General features: G+C 45.1%; 1 protein-coding gene across 2 annotated transcripts in view; it reads right to left on the bottom strand.

Annotated features, from left to right (window-relative positions):
* Positions 1–26,540, bottom strand: part of Rptor (regulatory associated protein of MTOR complex 1) — a 350,353-nt gene that overhangs the window by 170,307 nt on the left and 153,506 nt on the right. The window contains exons 1-2 of one of the 2 annotated variants that reach the window (XM_059272252.1): positions 8,998–9,099; positions 8,196–8,342 (exon numbers count right to left, since the gene is read on the bottom strand). In XM_059272252.1, coding sequence (XP_059128235.1) covers positions 8,196–8,294 — 99 coding nt within the window. In that variant the 5' untranslated portion in view covers positions 8,295–8,342; positions 8,998–9,099. Of the gene's footprint in view, positions 1–8,195; positions 8,343–8,997; positions 9,100–26,540 lie in introns of those variants that run through there. The other variant, XM_059272251.1, reaches the window with a different exon arrangement.

Raw genomic sequence — 26,540 nt, 5'->3', positions numbered from 1 at the left:
AACAAAACAAAACAAACCTTTGCAGGAAACTGGTCTATGAGCAAGGAAAGGCCTGGGCTTGGGCACAGGTGAACCACATTGAGGAGCAGAGAGTGATCGAGTCTCAGATGCATTCTGTCAACCTACCACCCACAAGCCGCACTGAATACACATGATAGTTCTGCCTCACCGATAATTAGACTCGGTGACAGTTTTCTAAGAAACATTGAAAATTTAAGGCAAAGGATTCAACCAATGAACAATCTTTTTAAATTTGCTAATATAGGAATAAAAAACCCTCCATTTCCACATAGGAGTTTCTTCCCATACATTATTTTAGTTTTGTTATCTAAGATACTGGCCCTTTAATCGAAATAATCCTTCAGAAGGCAGTATGCATAGAAGGCTTGTTACTAGGCAGTCAGGCACCAGAGCTCCTGAAGGACTAAGGGAGTGGCATCTCTGCCCAGGGAATTTCTTCCTGGGCAATCAGGAGGCCCACGCTCCGAACAATCTTTAGGTGCAATTCACTGCAACCAGCTCCAGAGTGGACACCTGCTCCAGCTCCCAGGCAAGGCCAGGAACCTCCCAGGTCACATACCACACTTCAGGGCAGCACCTGCATTTCTTGTTTTTTGTTTTGTTTTGTTTTTGTTTTTTTTAAACAAGGTTTAATTCTTTTTTAAGATTTATTTATTACATATACATGTTCTGCCTGCATGTATCCCTGCAGGCCAGATGAGGGCACCAGATGTCATTACAGGTGGCTGTGAGTCACCATGTGGTTGCTGGGAATTAAACTCAGGACCTCTGGAAGAGCAGCCAGTGCTCTTAACCCCTGAGCCATCTCTCCAGCCCCCATTTCTTGTTTTTAAACTAGCCACTGAAATAGAATTTTTTTTGCCTTTTCCCATACATGTGAGCAACAACTTTATAGTAAGATAAGACACCAGTAAGTTCAAGGGTCTCAAGAGCTCTCTTTCTGACTAGTTCTACCTTAAAACAACTTTAATTCTCTGTTCAACACCTCATTATGTAGGACAGTCTGCAGATCAGAGAGAGCTGAGCTAAGTGGAGCTCACGCTACTTGCCCGACCTCATTAGTATTCAGGCCTAACATGTGACACACTATATTAAAGATATCAGAAGTAGACCTTTCATACACAAGTCACGTCATTGTATGCACCCAATCGTTAATAACAACTTAACCAAGTGGTTCGAATGGCTAGAAACTGTGGAATTTTGGCCAAGGGAGCAGAGAGCAACTTCTGCTGGATAACAACACAGTGATGTCCTTCAAAGAGCTTCTAGAGCCTTGTTCAGCAACAGTTTCTCACGATTATTCTGAGCTTACCCTAATGAACCGCCCATTATTTTAAATCCACTTAGCTGCTGGCAGTTTCAGCTTCTAAATGCTCTCAAACCATTCTACAACTCAATGAACACATTAATTAGAAATGATAAGCAAATTCCACTCCCAATCATGCTTGGATTGAATCAACAACTACAGAGAAGGAAATGTGGAAGGTTCTACAGCCATGTGCTCAAGATATTTAGGAGCAGCTTAACACCCCCTCTATCCTGAGCTGACCAGCTGCTGGAGGACAGACCCAGAGTCATGATCCCTTGAGGAAGGAGGTGTCCAGGTGTTACTGTCCAGCCTTGTCACACTGTATAGAAGAGGCACTCAGTAGCAGAGTGGTCTCTTGTGTGTGAGGCGTAGCATAACATCCACAATCACAAATGTCTTCTCCACAGAACTGGGGCTCCTGGAAGCCACAGCACAGAGCACGTTCCAGAAGGCAGGCAGGACCTCTGGACACAACAGCATGGTGGTCTGAAATGTCCCTGGTGAACTGTTCTAGGTTCTGGGCCCAGACGACATGTGTTTTTAATACTGATGGGTCTGTGATCACCAGTGCTGAGGATGTGCTTGCAGTTCTCAGTTTTGTGTGTGCTGTCTAGGAATCCTGGCTTCTCCTCACACAGGCAACTTCTATACTCTTCCTTTAGGGCAGCCACCATTTTTCTGCCATGGTCTTTCTGGGAACTCACAGCTTCCTCATCTGTCTGCTGACAATGGGAATGAGCCCACAGTCACCTCTGAGCACAGAGTGTTAGGTAACAACCTTGCATCCTGGAGTAACCCATGAGGCTCTCGCATCCCTGTCAGCTGAAAGCCATTTTGGTGGCAGAGGCCATCTCTCTTTGGTGACAGGTCCATAAGCAGAGCCTACGTCTTGAGCTTATGAACTGAATATCTTGTAAAGATCTGGATACTTTCTGCCCATTGTCACCCGCAGCCTTCTGAGTTAACAGTAATGAACTGAATCATCAGAGTCTTGGCTTTCTTCAGAGAATGATAGGAGCTCAGGGAGAGTCTGTTTCTATTAGCAAGTGGGAGAGCGAAGGGCACAGTGACAGCTGAAGAGCATGAAGGTATGTGCTCTCTTCAATCCTTAAAGGACACTCTGACAAAACCAGCCCTGATAAGCCCTTACTCTCTTTCTCTGCCTGCTATGACAAGCATACACTGTGTAGCAGTGCTGCAGCACAAAAAGTGTCTGCACATTTGGCATGTACCAGTGCATTCTGGGTGTACTATACATGTGCACGTAAATGTGCATGTGTGCACACCCATTTCTTCTATGGTGCTCTGGGCTGTTTTTAACCTTCCACAAGCAGCAGCTTCTCTGTCACCTGATGCCTTTCCCTCTCCAGTGACCACTGCCCATATTCTAGTCTTGAGGACCACCCTCACAAACAACACCTCCATGTCCCTCTTCTTGCTGCTGGGTCATTCCATTAGGACAAACACATAACAAGATTTAAAAAAAAAGATCTAAAAAAAACAAAAATAAAGAAACAACAACAAAGGAAAAGAGCCCACTCTCCATAGCCTACACCTCTCAAAGTTTCTCTTTTTATCTCCGTTCCCTGAACATTTGCGGGGATTGCTCTGAATTTCCTACCCCCCCCCCCCCCACGCTAAGCTCTCAATGCCTTAGAACAGACTGGAAGATGCCCCTTCAGCCCTTACCTCCCATGACCTCTTGCAATAAGCCATCAGCAGATCATCCCTATTTCCAGGAAATGTTTTTTTTTTTTTTTTTTTTTTTTTTTTTTTTTTTTTTTACCACCTGACTTTTGAATATTGGTTTTCTTCCCACTTCCAACCCCTCTCCTATCTCTGGGCTGACAACACAGAGAACTTCATGGGGTCATGGCCTCACTTCTCCAGCTTCACACACTCAGTGGCTGTGGTCATGGTGATTCAGGGACTTTCCTATACTTTCCAGACCAGGCAAGTCTCCTAAGAAATTTTGATCTCCATAAACCAATGTAGAACTCTAGCTCACACAATCACATCTCTACGCAAACTCCAAACACTATCCTTCTAATTTGCCCAACAAGTTCACCTTTACACTGCTCACCCCTGCCCACCTCCCACTGTAATGGAGTACTGTATTAGAAAGCACTCTATCACTGAGATATGCCCCCAGCCCTCACCTTTAATTCTTTTTGTTTCTTACATCTTATCCTAATTCATAAGCAAACTGGTTTTATTTCCACAATGAATGGTGCATGCAAAGTGGCTGCCATTCCTGTTAGGTCATCCCATGGCCATCCCCAACTCCATTCTCTTTGTAGCCCACCCTATCTGTCCAGTCCCTGGCACGGTTCCAGAGAAAAACCTACATTCACTTTCTAATGAAGGAGGCAGGAGCAGGCAGCACTCCTCCTCCTCCCTCCTCCTGAAGACACGGAAGAACAGCCTGGAGCTGGGGCAGGCAGGCTGCAGTCAGGAGGATAAAACATCAACAGAGGATGCCAGAGAGAAAGAAGGAGCTGGCTCCCACAGGTACTACTCAGGGAGTAAATCATTCACCTTAGAGATCTTATTAGTGAAAAAGATAAACTGTAATCTGTCTAGGATCCAATCGTGAGCTCTCACGCTTACAGCTTTCCAAATGTAAATGTTTTGGGCCCAGGAAGACTGCTGTCATCCATCCTCCAGGCTTGGTGCCTGGGTTGCACTGGCAGAACAAAGCCGACTAACAAGACAGAAGAGGTGCGTCCAGAACACAGGTGCCTGGAGCTGCGGGCAGCCATCAACAGGAGCAGGGGAGGGACACTAGTGCCGAGGGAATCCAGAGCCCAGGGAAGTACAGGCCTCTAATACAAGGGAAAAGAGGCTCTCTCCAGGAAGAGCAGATCCCAAACCCAGCCCCATATTCAGCAATGTTGTCATCATTCAGAACGTCCACACACCAAGCACAGGTGACAGAAATCACAGCTGGGGAGACAAGATGCAAAGGAAAATGCCAGGAGCTCAGAGCCTTAAACATGGAAGGTATTGACCAGAGCTGCTGAGGCTCGAATAGATCTGCTAATGACATTATTAATGCAAACAGTTAAGTGTCAGCTAGGTGGTTGTGGTGTATGCCTTTAATCCCAGCATTCAGGAGGCAGAGGCAGGTGGATCTCTGGGAGTTTGAGGCCAGCCTGGTCTACACAGCCAAGACTACAGGGAGAAACTCTATCTCAAAAAATCAAAAATGAAAACAAACAAAATTAAGTATCAGTGGAATGAGTGCTTAGCCATAAATGGGACATCTGCATCACTAGCTCCACTCAGGCTCAAGACTCAGGGACCACAGAGGAAGAGGAGGTGGAAAGATTGTTAGAGCCAGAGGTCAGGGAGGACTTGAGAAAAACTGTGTCTTCTGGACATGACAGGACCATTGCACTCATGAACTCACCAGGGCTGTGGTGGCCTGCACAAGACTTGCACAAAATCAAGCCAGTCAACAGTCTAGCATGGAGCAGGAGAGGGTGACAAGCTCTTACCCCTAACTGAGGAGCCACTGACAGTTAATGGCTTCTGGGAGTGGGAGAGTCAATTTTCTTTAAGAGTATGGATGGCCCCTGGTAGGTTGACAAGTATGGCCCCACACCCAGGATATTTGGGCAAGATAAAACGTACTCGGTGGGAGACAGGGAAGTGGTGGATCTGAGAGGAGTTAGGGAGGAGTGGCGTGGGAGTGAGATCAAACCATGGAGAAGTCAATATGGCACTACAACTGAGCAGCAGAGACAGAGATAGAGGAAGCTGGCAACAAGGACCCATCAGCTGACAGCTTTCTCTTTTGAGTGCACAATCAGATAAAAATAAATGTTAATTACAACTACCAGACTCTCCACTATCAGACCTCCATCTGGTTCCTGATTCACTTCTTCCAACCATGCAGGGTTTGGAGATCAAAACACATCTTGTCAGGCTCAATGGTAAGCCATCTTGCTGGCCCATTTACCTTTTCTTTTGTAATAGGGGTCTTCCTAATTCACCCAGGCTGGCTCTGAACCCACCATGTAGCCCAGGCAGGCCTTGAACTTGCAATGCCCCTGCTTTGACCTCCCGGGTTGCTGGAATCACAGGCTTGTACTATTGGGCTTGCAGACCTCTAATCCTCAAAGAGAAGCCCCCAATGGCAGCTCTGCTTCTGGTTTGCATAAGAGCAAGAAGCTCATGCACAAACAATCTAAACAGGTGTTTCAAGCAAGAAATCGGGCACCACACCCCCTCCAGGGCTGGAGGAAGGAAGGAGGCGAACAGTGTTCCTGCCTGGGAAGGTGGAGCCAAGGACCTCTTTATTCATTATAAATGTAATCTTTTAACTTTTAAAGGTGATATACTATTTTAGTTAAAATTAGTGAAAGCAGAGAGACTTGAAAGCTTTCTTTAATTTCAAATTACAAAACCACATGATACAATAAAAAATAAATAAGGAAGACTCTTGAGTGGCAGATATACATTTCCTGGCTCTGATGAAGCGTCAATCTGCTGTGGTAAATCAAGCTTGCTGTTATGAAGTTGCCTTCTCTTTTACCTACAGTATTCCTCTGAGAGAGAAAGAAGCATACAGCATCCAAAGCCCAGGGTCCCAGAGCAAGCACTACACCACCAGAAAACGAAAGCAGATAATCAACCCTTAAAATTTATGTCACTCATGTGTGTGTTTACATTTATTATTTGGGGGCTTTTGGTCCAACCAGCTACTTTCTGGTGTTATATTTAATCATTTTTACTCTTTTCTGCTTCCCCCTACACTGCAGATAGATTCCCCTGTTGGATCTCGGCTGCCACAGGACAGGCAGGAGGCACAGGGTGTTGTCACTCCCATCCAAATGCAAACCAGAGCAGCAGCAAAACACTTCATTCCAAACATCGGCACAAACCAATTACTAAATTTCTATCAGCTTACATACTGTACGACAAAAAATATCAACAGATATTGCAAATTTACAAAGAAAATGGCCAGCTCAGGGAAGAGTGTTGAATTAGGTCTTTAGTTACTGAAAACAGGTCCCACATAGCCTAGACTGGCCTCAGACTCCTGATCCTCTGGACCTGCACCTCCTGAGTGCAGCGTTGGGATTACAAGCATAAGCCACCACACCCAGGTCAGGAAGGAATATACTAAAAGGATAAGGCTAACAATTTACATAGGATTGTTTTTCTACGTAAGAGAGTGAAATGACTAATGAACACCAAGGTATTAGCTGGGAGCCAATTTTATAAAATTCTATGATTCTAATTCCCGCTGTTTATGCAAGAGACTGAACAATGACCATTATAGTAAGTATGAAGGAGAAATGCATGCTCAGGCTATACTGCAACTTTAAAGAGAATGACGATAAAAGCTGAGCTAATTATAAAACACATGGCATAACACAGTACCTCCTTCCATGTACCACATCGGCTAATGTTTTATTCCGTTTGATCTCCTTCATGATGAATGAGTCCACTAAACATGTTTTTTAACTTCTAAAATTGATGTATATAAATCACTGTTTTGCACTTAATGAAGTTGATAGTGTTTGTGGCTGATTATCCTTGACAACATACAGAGAACACACATGGTCCCGACAGAGCAGCACATAGCACTGGCAAGCAGCCTTTAATGAGATGATTGCACAGTAACTGTGCCTCTGCTGGAAAGGGACAGGTTCCTGCCCAGTGTGGTTCATTAACTAGCCTGATGGGCTGTTGGCTTCCCTTACCACTCCACAGCTCAAAATTCTTTGGTACCTTTATTGACATTATAAATGAAAAAAACCTCTTTACAATATTCTTACTTGATACCTGGAGACACAAAGTGTCTCGTGGCACTGCGGTGTTTACTGCTGACGAGCTAGCTGGCCTACCCTAGGCCAACCCAGATGAGATGGCTGTGAGTGGAGCAGCCAGCTGGTGACACAAACCCTGGCTGTTCCCTCCTCTTCTTGAGAGTCTAAAACAAAGAGGCCCGTGGGCAGCGCTGTGGCCCTCTGCTCCACATTGAAGGGAAAGGGTGTCATGATTTTCAGTCGCTCTGCTGTAGGCTCCACACAAGGGCTACAATTACACACATAAAATATTAAACAGTAGATATGTTAACTGTAAGTTTACTAAACAGAATTTCAAATTTTGTTGCTGATTCCATCAGTACTCTCCTCTGATGAAATGTGAAAAACAACAAACACATTAAAATTGAATAGATCCAAAAAGGCTTGAGGAAACATACTGAGGTGATTTTTTTGTTCTTGGATTGAGAATTTCCTGTGCTGCAACCAATCAGAATTCATGAGCCCCCAGAGGCCACAGACTGTTCTCACCAGTGCTTCTGTGCAGCCCACTGGATGGAGCCTCTTAATTGAAACTGCCTCTTCAATTTCTCTTTAGAACTCACTGTTTAATTTAACCATCAAATATTAATTAAAACAACCAGGCAGAACATCACTTCATTATCCAAGCAGCGCCCAGACTCCAATTCCTGACAATGGACCTACCTGGCAGCTGTTCTGGTTTTACCATTTAGCTTGGTTGTTTGGGTTAAAAGATGTAAAACTTAAAAGATCGAGGAAATGAGCCCACGTTCCTTAAAACAAATGTGCCTGTAACAGTTTAACACCAGCTTAGCGAGCAAGACCACCTACCTATTAATATTACCCCTTGATGTTTAGATTAAAAACGGTAGGTACATTATTGTAAGAAGCACCTCCCTAGCTCTCATCAAACATCCCACCTCAGCCTCAACACACTGAACCCTTTATCACACACAGACCCAGCTTCCCAATCTCACTGCAGAACTTTCCCACACAGGCTCAAGCAGCGCATGCACGCACACGTGTGCACATACATGCATCACTATGCTGGCCTTGGAGTACCTCACCTCCAGCTCTTGCTCCCTCTGCAGTGCAAACTGCTTGAAAGACTTCACGATGAGGCCAGCATTGGAGCAGTCATAGACAAAGATGGACGGGCTGCCCATCCAGGTCTGCAGGTCGTATATGGACAGAGGGATGTACTGAGTGTAGTTCTGGAAAAGAAGCACAGGTCACAACGGTCACACGGCGACATGTCACGAGCCCCAGCTGCTGACTAACACCTGAACCCTGGAGAAAGCTGTCTGGTATGGGCAGCCGTTCATCACCACCAGCCATATAAAACCACACACCGAGCTGACCTCGACTCCAGCAGCACCACAGGGCAGGAGCTGTTCAAGTCACGTCAGCAGCCTTTATACTCTGGATTCACCCCGAGACCGTGAACGTGAACTCACATCCACCCTGGAAGCCCTTCCTTCTATCCCCCAGCCATGGCATATGCACAGAGAACCCTCTGAGGCCCGTTTTCTGTGGCTGCTCTGCTTGTGTAGCACAGATGGGCATGGAGGAGTTCAGATTCACATGCTTTCCTCACTGCCCCTTTAAGTCCAGAGTACTTTGTGAGTGAGTTTGGCTCTGTACAGTGTTTGTGTTGACCACAGAAGAGTGACATATTAACACTAAGTGACCAAATGATACACTTTCTGGACACACTGTTCTGTTTACCTGATTGCTAGTAGATAACAGGAGAGAAAATTCTAGTCCAATGAAATGGAAAATCCTCTTTTAAACCAATGTTTTAAAGCAATTCTTCCAAAACAAAAACAAACCAACATAACAACAAAAAGCTACCCTGTACTTACTCACCCTTGCTTGGACATCAACAGTGTAAGTGGTGAGCCAGACAGTTGACTCCTAGCAGCTGAGCCACAAACACTAACTCTGTGGTTGCCCACAGCTCAACAGAAGACAAGACAGCCAAATAAGGCCTGCAGAGAGGGAGTGTCCAGGCGGCCAACAGGAGGTTGCCCCCACACAGCATAGAGTCAGGCACAGTCTTCTCCCAAGGACAATGCAAAGTGCTGCCAATGGGGGTGTGTGCGGCCATCCCCAGATCTGGCGAGGAACACTCCGTCCAGGCTCTGGCTCTTCCTAATGTCACGCTGTCTTCATTTGGCAGATTGTTTACAATCACAGGACTCTGAGAGAGAACACCTGGAAATGTTCTCTCTAAATAAACACTCTCAGAAGGATTCTAAAGACACCAGTTCCCTGCCAATGGCTCTATACAGCAATGCCAGGCCCATCAAGATGCCCGAGGGTTTTTTCCTCTAATGTAATTTGACAAGCTGATTCCAAAGTAAGTGCAGAAGAGAAACGCACAAAATTAGGGGGAAAAAAGTTTAATAAAGAATAATGAATAGAGATTCGCACTACCAGATATTAGATAGGCTATAAATTTATGTAATTACAGGCTGGTATTAGTGAGGGCGAGACAAACAAATCAACAGAGAGAAGGCCCAGAAATAGACCCCATATATAACTGTAATGAAATGGCGTTTTAAATCAGTAAAGAAACAATGAATGACTCCATGGGTAATGCTGGAATCTAACTAACCATTTGATATTGCCTCAGACTCTGTGCCCAAAAAAACAGAGAGAATTTAAAAAGTGTAAAAGCAGAGTATTTTTATTTACTTAGGTGTAAGAAAAACTATCTTAAACAAGTCACAAAATCTAGAGGTCTAAAAGAAACAAGAGATATAAACACACACTTATGACTGGCAGCTTCAGAAGGAAGGAGTCACAACTGAACTGGCAAGAAATGTATGCTGAGAAGGTATGTGTGAGCTTCTGCTGCATACAAGCAAAGGCCAGACAACAGCAATGACATGCACAGCAAAGGAAGAAGATGAAGAAACACTGATGGTGGTGATTTGGGGAGCAAGCTATGCAGCAGCCAATCAGATGAAAGCAGACAAATGAGTCAATCTATCTACCCACCCACCTACACAATTCCTTCAACAGACTGCAAAGAAATAAAAGATAAATAATGCTTCATAACACGCTGACAAATGAGCTGACCATGCAGAAAGGACAGCCACTGTGACAGGCTCTGTGTTCAGGGAAGGCACATTACAGCTCCTCCTTTATGTATATGTTCTGTAAGACTCTTTCCTAGACAGGATGCACACAGGATTCCCACCTCCTGCTGGGAGGGAGGAAGTGGGCTTGTTCTGGGATCTCAGTGACAGGCCTCAATGTCCCTCCTGGGCTGCAGTATATGAGCAAGGCTTCATCTGTGATGCAGGAAAGGTCTCTCTAGCTCTCCCAGGCTGGGGGCCAAAAGTAACCCTGTAACGTGCAGAGCCCCACACAAGTAGCGAAGACTGGCAGTCTGCAGTCAGCTGTTTGCACACATCCTACACACTTGAGGCCCCAACAGGAATGGGAACACAGCTCACCGAGTCTGTGCAGCTGCTGATGCCGAGTGACACTGTAGTCGACACTGTGTTCCAGGTGCGAGCCCACAGGTCCCACAAACAGAAAACAAGCATGAAATAAAGTCACTCTGCTTTTTACGTTTGCACAAATGCAAAGTTACATTTAAATTTCTAAATCACCGAGTTAATTAGTGTTGATTTATTAAAATAATGAAGGCCAGATACATTAGAAAAACTTCATCTTCCCTGATACAACAGCAAGGTATAATCACCCAAGCAGGTCCTAAGAGCCTTTTCTACTTGCTGGTACCCACCCACAGGCAGCATGACAAAGAGCCCTAGAACTTCCACATCGGTCTTGGTCCTATACCTTTAGTTATGAGGGACTTTCACTGCATCCCATCCATAAGGTGCCTCATAGAGCGGATGGCTTAAGTACATCAACATGCCTCTATAGAGATGGGCTACAAGAAGCCTGTTTAAAAGCAGATTTCTCAGTGGTCACTTTCCCCAGTGACATTTCTCCACCTCCATCCATTGCTCAAAACTGTGCAATGCATCTCAGGCCAGAACCACTTAGCCCTCAACATATGAAGGATCTCCAGATGTTGCCAAATACCCCCAAGAAAAACTTCCTGGCTGAAAAGGAGACAACTTCATCAGAATCATTAGCTGTATGGTTTAGTGAGACAACAAATTCAGAAGGCTGTGATCCCCCTGGGGAAGCAGAACCCACTGTATTAAATCACCACGAAGAGAAGAGAATGACCTTTGAGAGCTAATCCTCACTAACAAGTGAATGGGGCTTCCAGTACCCATCTTGGAAGGACTGCCAGGGGCGCCTGTCAAGCACCAGGCCAGAATTAAGGCCCTGCAAACCATCCAAGTGCAGCTTCAAGCACAGCCTCAGCACCCAGGGGACCAAAAACCCAAGGGCAGCAGGTACAAAAACCAAAGTAGCAACATGCTCACTAAGAACATGCCTCTATTCCTAGAGCACTCCCACAGCAGGCAGTGGCACAGCCCAGCATTCAGAAGCCCTGGTAGAGCAGAGACTGGGGAACACGGGGGATGTGAGCAGAGGGCTGGCTCCACACATGCCTGGACTGAAAGAGCAGGGAAGCCCTAATCAAAGAGCCAGAAACGGGTTTAACATATGTGTTCATTAAAATCCACTTTCTCAGAAAGGTATATTGGAACATGCCTTTAATCCCAGTGATCTCTGTGAGTTCAAGGCCAGCCTGGTCTACAGAGCTAGTTCCAGGACAGTTAGAGCTACACAGTGAAAACCCTGGTCTACAGAGCTAGTTCCAGGACAGTTAGAGCTACACAGTGAAAACCCGTCTCAGGGAAAAAGTCCACTTGCTTTATCAGACTGTCACTGTAGACTGCATCAACCATGACAGCAGCCATGGCTGGGAAAAGGCCAGCCTGCAACAGTGCAGAGAATATCTTCCCGCAAAGGCCAGGTCAACCATGAGAAGGTCAGGACCAGGGAATACACGCCCTGCACCACTGTAAGACTTCTGGAGAGTGACGCTAAGCTCTGATTTCAACTGTAGAGCAGATGGCAATGCCAAATACCTCCTACGCCTGGCACTGCCCCAACAACGAGCAGAGAAGGCAAAGGTGACCAACAGGCTGCTATGCCATGCAGGGAGGGCCAAGCACCATGCAGGGAGGGCCAGGCAGGACCACAGTGGGGTGGTAGGAAAGGGGGAGATGTAGCTTTGAGAAGTGTGTGTCCTAAGTAGGACAGTCAGGACAGCACAGTGGCATCACAGCCCCACTGTTGCGCCCTGGACAGGCAAACCTGGTCACATGGGGAACAATGGCTTTGAAAGGCAGCCGAGGAGTGCCATCAAGTCCCCTAGGGAGTGCTTGAGCCCATAGGTGCCACTGGCCTACAAGTCCTGAGATACGGCTGTTGGAATGGGTAGATCCCACCAAGCCACACTTCCCAAAACTTCTACCAGGTATGGCTGTGGACAATGGGCGTACAGAGGAAGAACCACTAACCGATGGCAAGGGGGTCTGAGTAGCCTCTCCCAGGCTCGCCCATTGCATGAAATGCTCAGAAACACCACTGTGAGCGACCACCTGGTCTTTTTTAACACCTGTTAAACACTCTGTGGTGGTGTTTTTCTCGTGACCAGTGTCATAATGTCAGAAGCAGTTATGGGGAAGGTGCATGGTGATGTTCTGCCTCCCCTGCCTCTGGGGACTTGGCCTGGCTTCTGACTTACCCAGAAATAAGCCCAGGCAGCAGGTGACTCACATGTGACCAGCTGCAGCCTCTGTTTACCTCTTTTCCTGGTGCTCTCTTCCTCCTCCTTTCCCTAGTTCCCATGCCTCTGAGAAAGCAGGGTTCCTTGGGTTTGCCTAGCCAACGGCTCTTGCTCTCAGCAGACAGGATTTCCCATATTGTCCCCATATTTTCTCATGCTTCACTACGCCAGGTTTTAACAGGTACTCTTCCTTGGCCTCTTTGATGTATCTACAAGCAGAGTTGCCTCCCCCTGAAACAGCAACCACTCCTTAGCCATCTCTTCAAACATCACCGAACAGTCCCCTCCAATCCCACATTCTTCTCACTTCACCCAACCCTGCCCACCACAGACACCTAGAACCCTGACACCCAATGGTCACGAACATGCCAAGAACCCACATTTGTTTTTTTTTTTTTTTTTGGTTTTTCGAGACAGGGTTTCTCTGTGTAGCTTTGCGCCTCTCCTGGAACTCACTTGGTAGTCCAGGCTGGCCTCGAACTCACAGAGATCCGCCTGGCTCTGCCTCCCGAGTGCTGGGATTAAAGGCATGCGCCACCACCGCCCGGCCACATTTGGTTTTTAAGTACGATTCTTGGGTGGACCTAAGATGGGTGTGGAAATGTCTCACATCAGAGTTGATTACAGAGGGAATCTTGGAGGAACTTGCAGCATCTTAAAGAACTGTAAAGAAGGCACTCAGAGAATGATGAACATATCAAAAAGACTGCATGTGGTGTAGTGTGAGAATCAAAGTATCTTAAACTATTAAGGGAGGGAGGGAGACAGAAAGGAAGGGGAGAGGTGTGGGCAGGCGGGCAAGCAGGAGCAAATAAAGTTTGTTTGTAGTCAGAGGGCAGAGCTAGCCACTAGTTAACCATAGAGGTCTGGAGGTCTATACAGAGAGGAACAGGAAGTGACAAGAGGGTGTCAGATCCCCTGAAAATGGAGTTACAAGCCATTGTTAGCTACCATATTAGTGCTGGGAATCAAGCCAAGGTTTTCTGAAGAGCACTCAGTACTCTTAACCACTGAGTCATCTCTCCAGCCCCAGAAAGCTCCAATTTCTAAGCAGCATGCTGTGGCGTGATTCCAGGTGCCTGCCTTGGCATGTGCGTGAGAACATGTGTTACGTCCAGAGACTAGTTCAGCTGACAGCCTTACACAGGACAGCAAAGCCTCCAAGAACTGACAACAAAATACATGCACTTTGTCTGTCTTCCTCCTTTTTAAAAAAAATATTCAGCCAAATATACTGACAGATGGATTCTTTATTATTATTATTATTATTATTATTAATAATAATAATAATAATAATAAACCAGCCAGGCAGTGATGGCATACACCTTTAATCCCATCACTCAGGAGGCAGAGATCTCTGTTAGTTTGAGGCCAGCCTGGTCTACAGAGCGAGTTCCTGGACAGCCAGGGCTACACTACACAGAGAAACCTTGTTTCAAAAAAGCCGAGTGTCAACAATGGCAGAAAGAATTCCTGAATCACAGAACCTTTTCCAAAGATCTGCCTGACCGAATCAACCACAGGGCTCTCTGCAGTACAGGCCCATCTTGGAAATAGGAACCTGGTTGCAAAAGTTAGCTGCACCACACTTGCTAATATTTATATAAACTCAAAAACAAAAGCAAAATTAGCTAGGCAAGGTGTCCTTCACCTATAATTCTAGGACTTGAGAGGCTGAGGCAGGAGGATAGTGGATTTAACCTTGAGCAATACAAGACCTTGTCTGTGCCAAAGTGATTTTCTAAGAGCGTGACATTGAGTACTACGGTCAAGAGATAGCTGACTCAGGAAATAACGCTCTGACAAAAAGAAAATACGTTTTTAGCTTTAATGTCAGGGAGCAAGTTCACAGGTGCACCAGGTTCAAACTGCTGGAGTTTCTATCTAGTGCTAAACACCTGCTCTCCGGTGTGTCAAGTCTCAGGCCACTGGGACACTATGTGGTCCTGATCTCTTTCTTTCATTCCTGGGCATGAGGTGAATGAACCTCTTCTGCCACATGGTCCTGCTATGGTGTACTATACTGCCACAGGCCCAAATAATCAGGTCAACTGTCTCAGGTGCCTGTCACAGAAACAAAGCACTGTTCCCATGAGCACATGTTCTAAATTAAACACAGCTGGGGTCTGCTGCCGCTAAGGCTCTCAGGTAACCAAAGAAGAATTGGGATGTATTTCTAACCACATATCCAGGAATTCCAAGAACAGTAAATGCTGTAATGAACCTATGTGAAATCAGTATGTACAATTAAATATTTAAAACAATCATGTTACAGTGCAGTAGCCACACACTTGGCTCATGAACACCCAAGCACACAGTAACTGAAGCTCAGAGCATTCAGAGAACTGCCCCGCCTTCCTTACCATAGACATACTGCCTCCCAGAGGCTCGGGTTACACCTGAGAGCTGTGCAAGAGAAACTCAGAGTTAAACACCAGCATCAGCTCTGCTCATTCAACAGGAAGGGGTCATGGTACAATGGGGTGACTGCACTTACAAGCATAAATGAGAATGGAAAAAGCAAGCTATCTAAGACATGTACCGTGATATCATTCATTAAAAAACAAACAAATAACCAGGAGGGAAGAGTACAGACCACAGCATCTGCACAAGCCCCACATGGCAGAGGGGCACAGCAGGAAGGACAGCTGGAGCAGTTGGCAAACAGGAGGGGAGAGAGGACAGAGTGGAAAGAGGTGGGGAAGGTGAGAGTCCACCTGAAGAAAACAGAGAGAGGTCCTTGAGCAGGCTTAATCACACACAGTATCCACCAATCCCTAACTCCCTCCGCCTATAATCAGAGGAAGAGAGCAGCAACTGTCTTGCAAACGTAGTTTTTAGTGGCTCTAGAAACATCTTATTTAAAAAGTTGTTAAAATGTGGGTGAAGGTAATTCTACTTTTCAGCACCAAAGAATTTCTTTATAAATTTATAAAGACAAGAAAATGCCGAAGTTGCCCAGGCTTTCTCTAAAGAAACAGAATTTTTGCTGAAGGACTTCTACTACTGTAAGCAAATGCAAGATATTCTAAAAAGACAGGGGTCAAGCTCACAATAAAATTAAGGCTTCTGTCTTGGACTCTTCTGCATTCCTGCAAAGTAACTATTTCAACAAATGATAATGTCTGGTGTGGGTGACATAATTATAAAAGTCACAAATAACTTATCCAACAAATGCATATTTTAAAACCTACATGATCAGCCAGGCAGTGGTGTTGCACACCTTTAATCCCAGCACTTGGGGGCAGAGGCAGGTGGGTCTCTGAGTTCAAGGACAGCCTGGACTATAGAGAGAGATCCAGGACAGCCAGGGCTATGCAGAGAAACTGCCTCAAAAAACAAAACAAAACTCTATGATCTGTCTTTCAACAGAAGCAGCAGCTAACTGTCTACTCCACACCAGAGGAACAGGCAGCGTCTATTATAGTGATAATGTCATGTAAAAACAAACACACAAACTACACATGCTTGTGTCTAGGTGTGCACGTGTGTGCGTGTATCATGGAGTGCATGGTTCCTCAACTGTAAGGAAGGACAGGCAAAGGCAACAACAACAGCGTCAGCACCCTCAGTGTTAGGACTCTTAAGGCCCTGAAGTTCAACGTGGAAGTCACTGACAGCCATGTCCGCCTTACAAGTACCACTTCCTGATACCCAGTATTTCTGAGCCATCCTCACATACTGCTGGCTACTAAACATCCAGGGAACAACTGTGGTAGGGAGATCCTCAGAGAGCAGGATGCCCTGCACAGAGACAGGAACCAGCCAGAGAGGGAGCCCTTTGAGCAGCGGAGACCCAGCTACTGTGGGCCCTATCTTTACAACTGGACAGCTTTCCCTGTCACAGGCCCAAACTCCAGATTGATGGGAACTGCACCTCCCTGTATCACTGAGTGGTCCCTCCCCAGCCTCCTCATTTTCCCTTATTTCTCCTCTCTCTCTGGCGGAGTGTTTCCTGCTGCTGTGACAGAATATCATCAATTGGGTCACTGATAAACAAATGTACTTCCTCACAGCTCTAGGATGCTAGTATGCTGGCACCTGCTGAGGCTTCTTCCTGAAGTTCTGGCCTTCCTTCTTATAAAGTCACATGTGCTTACAAAAGGGCCTACCTTTACTTTTGTTCCAAAGACCTCATTGGCACCTCTGTGGATCTTCCCCTGATACCCACATGCTGGGGACCCAACACCACCTGTCCCTCTTCTTCTAAGTGCACACTCACAGCCCAGGGCCAACATACTACCCAGGCACAGATGACCACCAGCCCCTTCTTCTTCCTGTTGGTTCATTCTGGTCACAATCCAGGTACTCCTCCACCTCCATCTGCAGTCCACCACACTGTCCACCACCAACTTCCTCAACACTCAAGTTCACCTTGGCAGCTGGATTTTAGTATATTACCATTTTTGTCCCATGCTGGCCTTCCTCTTTCTGTCTTCCCAAATCCATCAATCAAGCATTGGAGGAGGGAGGGATCTCAGACACCACCTGGCCATGCCCCTTCCCCCAGCACCCTGTGTCATCTTCTGTCCCTTCTAATCCTTGGTAGAGTCCAGGTTCTCACAGCACAGAGTGCTTTCTCTCCTAACACTGCAAGCTGTGTTGTTCCTCACAGTCTAAGCAGCCCCCCACCACCTCCCTGGTAGAGGGCTCTCATTTTGAGGTCATGCATGATCCCTGGGAAGGAAGAGAGCTTACTGCTAATCTGGGCTCTGCTCCTTTCCAAGGGCCCATTCATCACCCATTCATCATGCTGACACAATCAGTGGGTTTTCTCTAATTTGACTCAAAGACCAGTAACTAGCAGGAAACAGGAAACTTTGTTTTTAGTGTGGTCTCCATGATGTCTTATCTCCTTATGTCCAAAGCAGTCAGACACTGTGAGAGACACTGTGAAGAACAGCTCCAGCCTCTAATGGCATTTCTGGAAGGAGGCACAATCTGGATGTAAACAAAACAAAACTTTAAAAGTATCCTAAAGTAAAACGTAAAGCCACAAAAACTCCAGTGTTTAGTGCATCAAGAAGAGGTGAGCAGAGACACAGCCTGCCCTTCTAGGTAAAGTGGCTTTAGCTTATTGGGTGCACAAGCAAAGATCAGAAATAGCTTCTGTCGTGTTGGATTGTGTAGAGCAGAGAAAAAGGTGTGCTGAGTGGGAAAACCCATTCTCTGCAAAGAAAAGAGGAGTTTAAAAACTAGTTAGAGGTACTCAAAGAGCAGATTGATGCTTCTCCATAACTAATGCTGCACCTCATGAACTGCTGGTGGCTATAGCTGTGGGTGCTAACTGCCTGACACACTAGGAAGCCAAGGACAATCAAGTGTTGAACCTGGTTTTCTACACAAGTCAAGGGAAGAACTATGCAGATAATGGTGATTTACAGAGAAAAGTGTAGAATTCAGACAAATACGTTCCAAATATTTTAAATATTACCTTTCCTTTAAATATTACAGTGTATTATTTATAATAGCACTAGCTTCGCTGTGGTCAGTGAGTAGATTTTAAGGCTAATGGATTTAGCAACAGGCCTGTACAGTATTACTGAGGTTTTATGTTATCTGTACCTAGACAAATACTAGTCTATCTCAGGTGGACAATCACATGAAAACAGAAAATCAATGAAAGGATCAATCAACGGGACAACACAGTGGAAAAAACAAAAAAGGTCTTTGCACCAGAGACAAATCTGCTTTTATGACCAACTACACACTGACTGGGGCTGACCTAGATGGCAGGAGATAAGCCCTCTTAGATGCTAGGAACCTAGTGTCTCCAAACACAAAGACCTTGATGCTATGGAGAACCAGATACACACAGAGGACCACAGGGAAGTTACAGAGGGCTAAAGAGGAGAAGGAGCTGGCATTTGGTACACTTAAGATCAGAAAGCACATGACTGTTCATATGACACCTGGTTAGGTTAGAGTCTGCCATACCCTCCATCTCTACCTCTACCTGCAGTCCACCACAGTGCCCACTGTGACTGGAGGGTTAGGGTTAACAAAATCATAATCCTCTTGTCCCAGCCTCCAGAGTGCTAGAATTATAGGCATAATTCACCATAACATTGACTGTGGTTTTTATACTTGTTGGGTGAATGTTGCAGCACTGCTTAGTAAATCAGGGTGACCAGTAACACTCTTCAGATCTTTTCCATTAAGACCTTTTTAAACAGGAAAAATGATGTTCTGCCTGGAGTTTTCTTTTTGAAAAAGTTTTAACTATCTCTTTTCAGCAAACATACACCCAGGTAGGTAGTGACTGTATTTCCTTCTTCTCTTCTGGATACACACAGGATGCCTGCTTGTTATTAGGAAACGCCTCACTTCATCCCCAGTGGTATTTCTCATGGTCAAGTGTACTTGGCCATTGTTAATACAGTCACATGCTTGCTACGAGTGACTCTGCAATGAAAGACCTACTCTCTTTACGTGGACTGGCCTTCAGTTATATCTGTACCTTTCAACCTGCTTTCCTGATTCTGACATAAACTCACAAAGAAGCAAAGAAACTAAATCACAACCTGGACATTCTAAAGTGTAACTGATCTGAACTCTTTAGTAATAAAAACAATGTCCACTATTAATAAAGACAAGCCACAAACTGAAAAGACCTACAAAATACATCTGATAAAGGACTAATGTCTAAGAGGTATAAGGAATTATTAAAGCTCAACAAGCCAAGTAGCTTCTTGTTTTTAAAGTGGGCAAGCACAGAATGTGGCTGAGTAGAGCAGCTGCACACACAGCACACACAGGCTGTGGCTCCACACCCAGGGTAAAACAGACCTGAGCAGACACCTTAGCAAGGGAGACAACAGATCATGGTCAGGCACACGAAGAAATGCTGAACACTACCAGGACTACTAAGAATTATAAACTCAACAGCAAAAAGATATCACTACATGCTGTGGATATCGTTCTGTATAAATAAAACACTGATTGGCCAGTGGCCAGGCAGGAAGTATAGGCGGGACAAGGAGAGAGGAGAATTCTGGGAAGTGGAAGGCTGAGAGAGAGACACTGCCAGCCGCCACAATGACAAGCAGCATGTGAAGACGCTGGTAAGCCACGAGGCAAGATATAGATTTATAGAAATGGATTAATTTAAACTGTAAGAACAGTTAGCAAGAAGCCTGCCATGGCCATACAATTTGTAAGCAATATAAGTCTCTGTGTTTACTTAGTTGGGCCTGAGTGGCTGTGGGACTGGCAGGTGAGAGAGACTTGTCCTGACTGTGGGCCAGGCAGGAAAACTCTAGCTACAACTACACATTTTGCAAAATGACTAAAATCCAGAATGTTGACAGTACCAATGCAGGCAAACATGAACCAAAAGGAGCCTTCACTCAATCCTGGTGGAAATGCAAATGGCACAGACACCTTGCAACAAAGTCATGCAGTACAAAGCTAAACATACTCTGACCATGTGCACCAGCAATGATGAACTGAAAACTTAAGTCCATATCAAACATTAAAAATTCCAAGTCAGAAAGCAGAAGCAGAAAGACCCATGAGTTCAAAGCCAGCCTAGGCTGCATGAAAACCTGTCTCAAAATAAATAATCTCTGAGCAGAAGTGTAAACAGTATTATTTATAACCAAGGAAAAAGTCAGAAGGCACTGAGCTATTTTCAGAGCCGAATGCAAAATGTAGAATTACCTACTGGTAAAAGAAAAAGAACTGAGCTATCTAGCCAGAAGACTTGGAGAGCCTTGACTACAACTGGCTAGTAGGCAAGTGAGGCCACTCTGAAAGCTATGTGCACACTAGATGACACCAACTCTAGTGCATTCTGGAAAAGATAAAACTAAAAAAAAAAAAAAAAAAAAAAAAAGAGGGCTGGAGAGATGGCTCAGTGGTTAAGATCACTGGCTGCTCTTCCAAAGGTCCTGAGTTCAATTCCCAGCAACCACATGGTGGCTCACAACCATCTGTAATGAGATCTGGTGCCCTCTTCTGGCCTGCAGGCATACATGCAGACAAACACTGTATACATAATAAATAAATAAATCTTTTGTTTTTGTTTTTTTGTTTGTTTGTTTTTCGAGACAGGGTTTCTCTGTGTAGCTTTGCGCCTTTCCTGGAACTCACTTGGTAGCCCAGGCCGGCCTCGAACTCACAGATTTCCGCCTGGCTCTGCCTCCCGAGTGCTGGGATTAAAGGCGTGCGCCACCACCGCCCGGCAATAAATAAATAAATCTTAAAAAAAAAAGAAGAAGAAGAAGAAGAAGAAAGGGAGGTGCTGTGGGATGTTCTGTGTGGCAAATGTGTTGCTCTGATTGGTTAGTAAATAAAACACTGATTGGCCAGTAGTCAGGCAGGAGGAAGTATAGGCGGGACAAGGAGGAGAATAAAGCTGGGAAGTGGAAGGCTGAGTCAGAGACACTGCCAGCTGCCACAATGACAAACAGCATGTGAAGATGCCGGTAAGCCACGAGCCATGTGACAAGGTATAGATTTATGGAAATGGATTAATTTAAGATATAAGAACAGTGAGCAAGAAGCCTGCCAAGGCCATACAGTTTGTAACCAATATAAGTCTCTGTGTTTACTTGGTTGGGTCTGAGCGGCTGTGGGACTGGCAGGTGAGAGAGATTTGTCCTGACTGTGGGCCAGGCAGGAAAACTCTAGCTACAGGGAGGGGGAGGAGGAACGAGGAAGAAAATAGCAGTGGAGAGGTGGAGCACAGGGGGCCTGGAAGACAATGAATTAAGTCTACATGGCACTAATGCTAGGTGAATGGTATACACATCTGTGAGAACTAGACTGCCCAACAACAGTGAACCTTATCGGAAAGCAGGGCATGGCCAGTAAGAGTGTACCCTAGTGGCTTATCAATCCTGGCAACTGCAGACAACAGAGCCAGACTCTAACAGGAGGCACCAAACTGTTCACTGTCTGTATAGCCAATAAAGCATTCCACAAGTGAAGGCCTACTGATGTCTTTAAAGACTGATTCAAACTATGCTAACTCATTAAAGGAAGTCATTAAAATAAAACTTCGGGGCTGGAGAGATGGCTCAGAGGTTAAGAGCACCGACTGCTCTTCCAGAGGTCCTGAGTTCAATTCCCAGCACCCACATGGTGGCTGACAACCATCTGTAATGAGATCTGGCGCCCTCTTCCGTATACATAATAAATAAATAAATCTAAAAAAAAAAAATAAATAAATAAATAAATAAATAAATAAAACTTCACTTTAAAGGCAGCTAAAGTCAGGAGAGAAATTGGGGACCAGAAGGCTAGCACACAGTGACAGAGACCAATCAGTCTGGAGAGGTGTGAGCCCTGGTAGATTCTGTGGATGACTGGAGGAAGATGTGAGGGTGGGTGCTGTATGAAACCAGACTGTGGAACTGGTGGTGGTGCCCCTGGTAATTTAACAATAAACACTGTGTTTAGGTGAAAAACACCCATGCTCCTAGTGTCATGAATTGAGTGTGCAGGGGACACTGTTGGTTTTTATGCAGCGGCGCAATGTTATTTATTAAGCAGCACTGTTACAGTGCAAGAAAAGCCACAAGGTATGACAAAACCCACTATAAGAGTTTTATTAGGAGAAGGGGGAACACAAGAGAACGTCATCAGGCCTGTGGAAGACATATGAACAGAGGGGGAGGGAAAGGGAGAGGAGTCTGTGATCTGCTTCTTATGGATTCCCCTGCACATGCGCATATGGGCTTATGAAGCTGTGCCATGCATGCACATAAACTGCATGATCACGCAGTGCATGGATTACTTGGCTACTGAATTGCGCATGTGTGGTCATGCAGCTGGGGGAGTGGCCAGGAATTACAACAGACAGTACGCTCCACAGAACACATCCCACGTATGTGAGATCTCACTGCTCTGTCCACCTTCTGCAGCACCTCAAAGGTCACAGCTGGACTCCTGACAAGACTTATGAAGGTACATGTGGCCCTCATTAGAGTGACTAAGAACAGAAAGACAGCCTGTGTGCTCAGCCCTAAGGACAGACACACACCCCACCACTACCTAGACAAACATGGTGGAAAGGGGTACTTTGAGCAACATGTGTCAACAAATTCAAAAGCTTTGTTGAACTGTTGAAAGGGTTAGAAGAAATGAGCACCCACTTCTAACCACGAAAGGCCCGAGTGCAGCAGCCAGAGACTTCACAACAACCTAGCCCTGGGAAGTGAAATGCTTCAAATCTTACAAATGCAGAAGCAAAATTCCCTATTCATTTTCTCAGGCCACAGAATATTGATTACTCAAGCCAGACAAAGTTACTTCCTAGAGTAACAAAACTCTAGGAAGAGCTCACCAGGGAAACAGATTTAAAACAAACCTCAGCAAGCTGGATAAAACCATGTGTGACAAATAAGCCAAGAACAGGTGTGCAGCACTTATAACAGAGTCACACGTCATCAAGTAGCACTGTTTATCTGTTTCAGGAGAAAAAGCATTCTGCCAGTCTTAACAGAAACACATGAAAACAATTACTGGAATTTTCCAAAGGGCCTGCCCCGTGAAGATTCCTCCCAGAGTCCTGGGGAAGACACTAAATCCAGGGTGGGGATTGGGGGGGTTATCTGAGGGAAAAGAATCCATGTACACCATGCTCTTTTGCCTGTTTACTTATTTCTCTACAACAAACTTCTATCTACACAGCTTCAGCTCCATCCTCACATTCAGCTCCTCTCTGTACCAACTTTTCCTGTCTTCTCATAGTCCTAATTAAGCTACTATGCTTTTGACCACCTCATTGTCCTCTGTTCCTTCATCCTCCATCTTTCCTTCCTAGTTCCTTACCCCTGGCTCTGAAAAATTCTGCCTTCTTTTCTTCTCTCTGGCCAAGGGGCTCTGCCTACCATCTACAGAAACTGCCTTTTTCTTTCTCTCCGTGTGACTCTGCTCTGGCGAGGAATCCTGCCCCAGTCTTTACTGCACCTGATTATGAAAAAGCCCTATTGTCCTGAGTCAATAGCTCTGCAGTGCTACTAGACCTGAAGGCAAGGGATGGTCTGAGCTTCATTTGCACAAGAAACAAAGCTATGCATCTACAGGCGCCTGTCTCTTAGGCCCTGTAGGGGTGTTAGTTACCTAGTGGATCAGTAGTAAGTCTGAGAAGCTACACTGTTTGCCAAATGGCCTAGTAGTACATGGGCACACAAGAATTTCATAGCAGAAGACAGCTGATATTTATATTAATAAGCTAAATTACACCAAATATTCCTTGATAAATGGCTTCCTCTTGCAGGATACTTTGGTTGGTCAAGGTATAGCTTATTATATACAGCTGGATCTCTATAATATATATTTTGTGGCTCACTGTAAACAATGACTTTAGAAAAGTCAACATCTACTCATAATTAAAAACAAAACCATTAGGAACAGATCTTTTTACTCTGACACCAATACAACAAAAGCTTTGGAAGAATCAGCATCCATTCATGATTTCTGACATTGAGGTAGTAAAGTTTTTAAACAGATAAATAACTGTTTCACCGGGCGGTGGTGGTTTCCCCACAAAAAGCCTCCTGCAGACCTCACAGGAACCAAGTATTCCTAACAGAGGAGACAAGGTGCCCACCCCCATGACTGCTTCCTTCTCTTGGAGGCCAGCAGTACAAAACAAGTACATACAAGGCACAAAGCAGAGGGGAAGAAAGAAAAACAACCATTGAAAATGACATCATCTATCAGGAAAAGCAATAGTATACACTGACAAACTATGGGAATCTGTAAGAATGTGGAGACCAGCCTTCCCATATACCCCAATAAGAAAATAAAGAAACATATACTCTTATGAAGAAAACGATATCATATACTGACAGATACTTTAAAAGACCACAATTTGAAAGACTTAATACTGTGAGGATAATCTGTAGTCATATTTCATCATGAAATATGTAGACATATTTCATCAAGTATTCTTTTTCTTAAGATTTACTTTTATTCTTCTCTCTCTCTGTGTGTGTGTGTGTGTGTGTGTGTGTGTGAGAGAGAGAGAGAGAGAGAGAGAGAGAGAGAGAGAGAGAGAGAGAGACAGAGAGAGAGAGAGAGAGAGACAGAGAGAATGAGAATGAGAATGTATATATGCCACATTTACATAGGTGCCTGTGGAGTTCAGAAGTGGGGAGTGGATCCCCTGAAGCTGGAGTTACAAGTGATTGTGAGGCACAATGTGTCTGCTAGGAACTAAACTCAGGTACTATGGAAGAGAAGCAAGTGCTCTAACTGCGAGCCATCCCTCCAGCCCCACAAGTCTTCTTATGGAAACAAACAAATGGATTTAGTATTTTCTTATTAGACCAAAAGGCCTAGATTAGCCAAAATACCAACAAGAAGAACAAAGGGTGCCTTTGTCCCCCTAAACTAAGAAACGCTGAAAACCAAGACACCCAATTGGCACAGAACACACCTCAAAGCTGAAGAAGCCTGACCCAGGTCAAAGCTGGCATGAATGGGGAGGCAGCAGTGGGCTGTGAGGACAAATCCAGATCCCACCTCATACTACATAGGCTAAAAAGTTCTGGGTACATTAGAGACCTAACTACAATTGATTAAAAGACAAAACCTTGAGGAAGGCTTAGGTGAGAAGCGGCTGGCCCCAAGAGAACAGCAAGTGTGACCAGCATAAAGAACCCCTGTCCATCATATGACACTGAAAACAGAATGAAAAACAATCATAAATTTAGAGAAGACAGCCATAGTTCATAGGATGATGAAGAGTTTCTGCGTAGAGTATAAAGAGTTCCCACAAATGGTAAGACAAAGGGAGACATCCAAGAAGAAAGGCTGTGAGGCTGGCAATCAACAGCACTCATATTCAACAGGTTCCAGGGAATCTTAGTTGTAACAAATGTATCTTTTCCACACACAGCCAATGCAGTGAGAAAGGAGGTATCTTGGACAGAGAGAAGACCCATCTGATGCTGCCCTGCACAAGAAATGTGGAGGGACAGGCAAAACACAGCATCCCTCCCATACAGCTGTGAAATGACAAGACACAGAGCAGCACTGGAGGTCACTCAGCGATGAATCTTCAGGAAACAGAAAAGCACACACAGTAGACCACAGAGAGGGTCTCAATCCAACAAGAAGAAACCCTGGAACTCTATGTCTATGCTCAACCCTAATCCACTGATGTCCAGACCCAATGTCTGCATCTCCCAAAAGGAAAAACCAAGCCCCTGTATTTTCACGCACAGGATGGTCCCAGTGTATCAACTTAAAACCACCTGGAACCCATGCGATGGTTTGAATTTGAAATATCCTTAAGAGACTTGTGTGTTTCAAAAATTGGTCTGTTGTGGAATATTATTTTAAGATGTGTTACATTTGCTTATGCTCTGGAACAATTTGTTTAATGATGAAAAAATGTGTTGCATTCTTTTATGTTGCATTTGTGCAACTCTGAGAAGCTGTGTTAATTTTCCTGTCTAAAACACCTGATTGGTTTAATAAAGAGCTGAATGGCCAATAGCAAGGCAGGAGAAAGGATAGGCATGGCTGGCAGGCAGAGAGGATAAATAGGAGAAATGGGGAGGGGGAGAAGATAAAGGAGGGAGCAAGGAAAGGAGCAGGATAAGAAGGAGGACTCTAGGAGCCAGCCACCCAGCTACACAGCAAGCCACAGAGTAAGAAGTAAAGGGTATACAGAAATAGAGAAAGGTAAAAGCCCAGAGGCATAAGATAGATGGGATAA

The sequence above is a fragment of the Peromyscus eremicus genome, chromosome 8a, assembly GCF_949786415.1.
Source record: "Peromyscus eremicus chromosome 8a, PerEre_H2_v1, whole genome shotgun sequence".
Classification (NCBI taxonomy): Eukaryota; Metazoa; Chordata; class Mammalia; order Rodentia; family Cricetidae; genus Peromyscus; species Peromyscus eremicus.
This window is presented reverse-complemented; position numbering and strand designations above follow the sequence as displayed.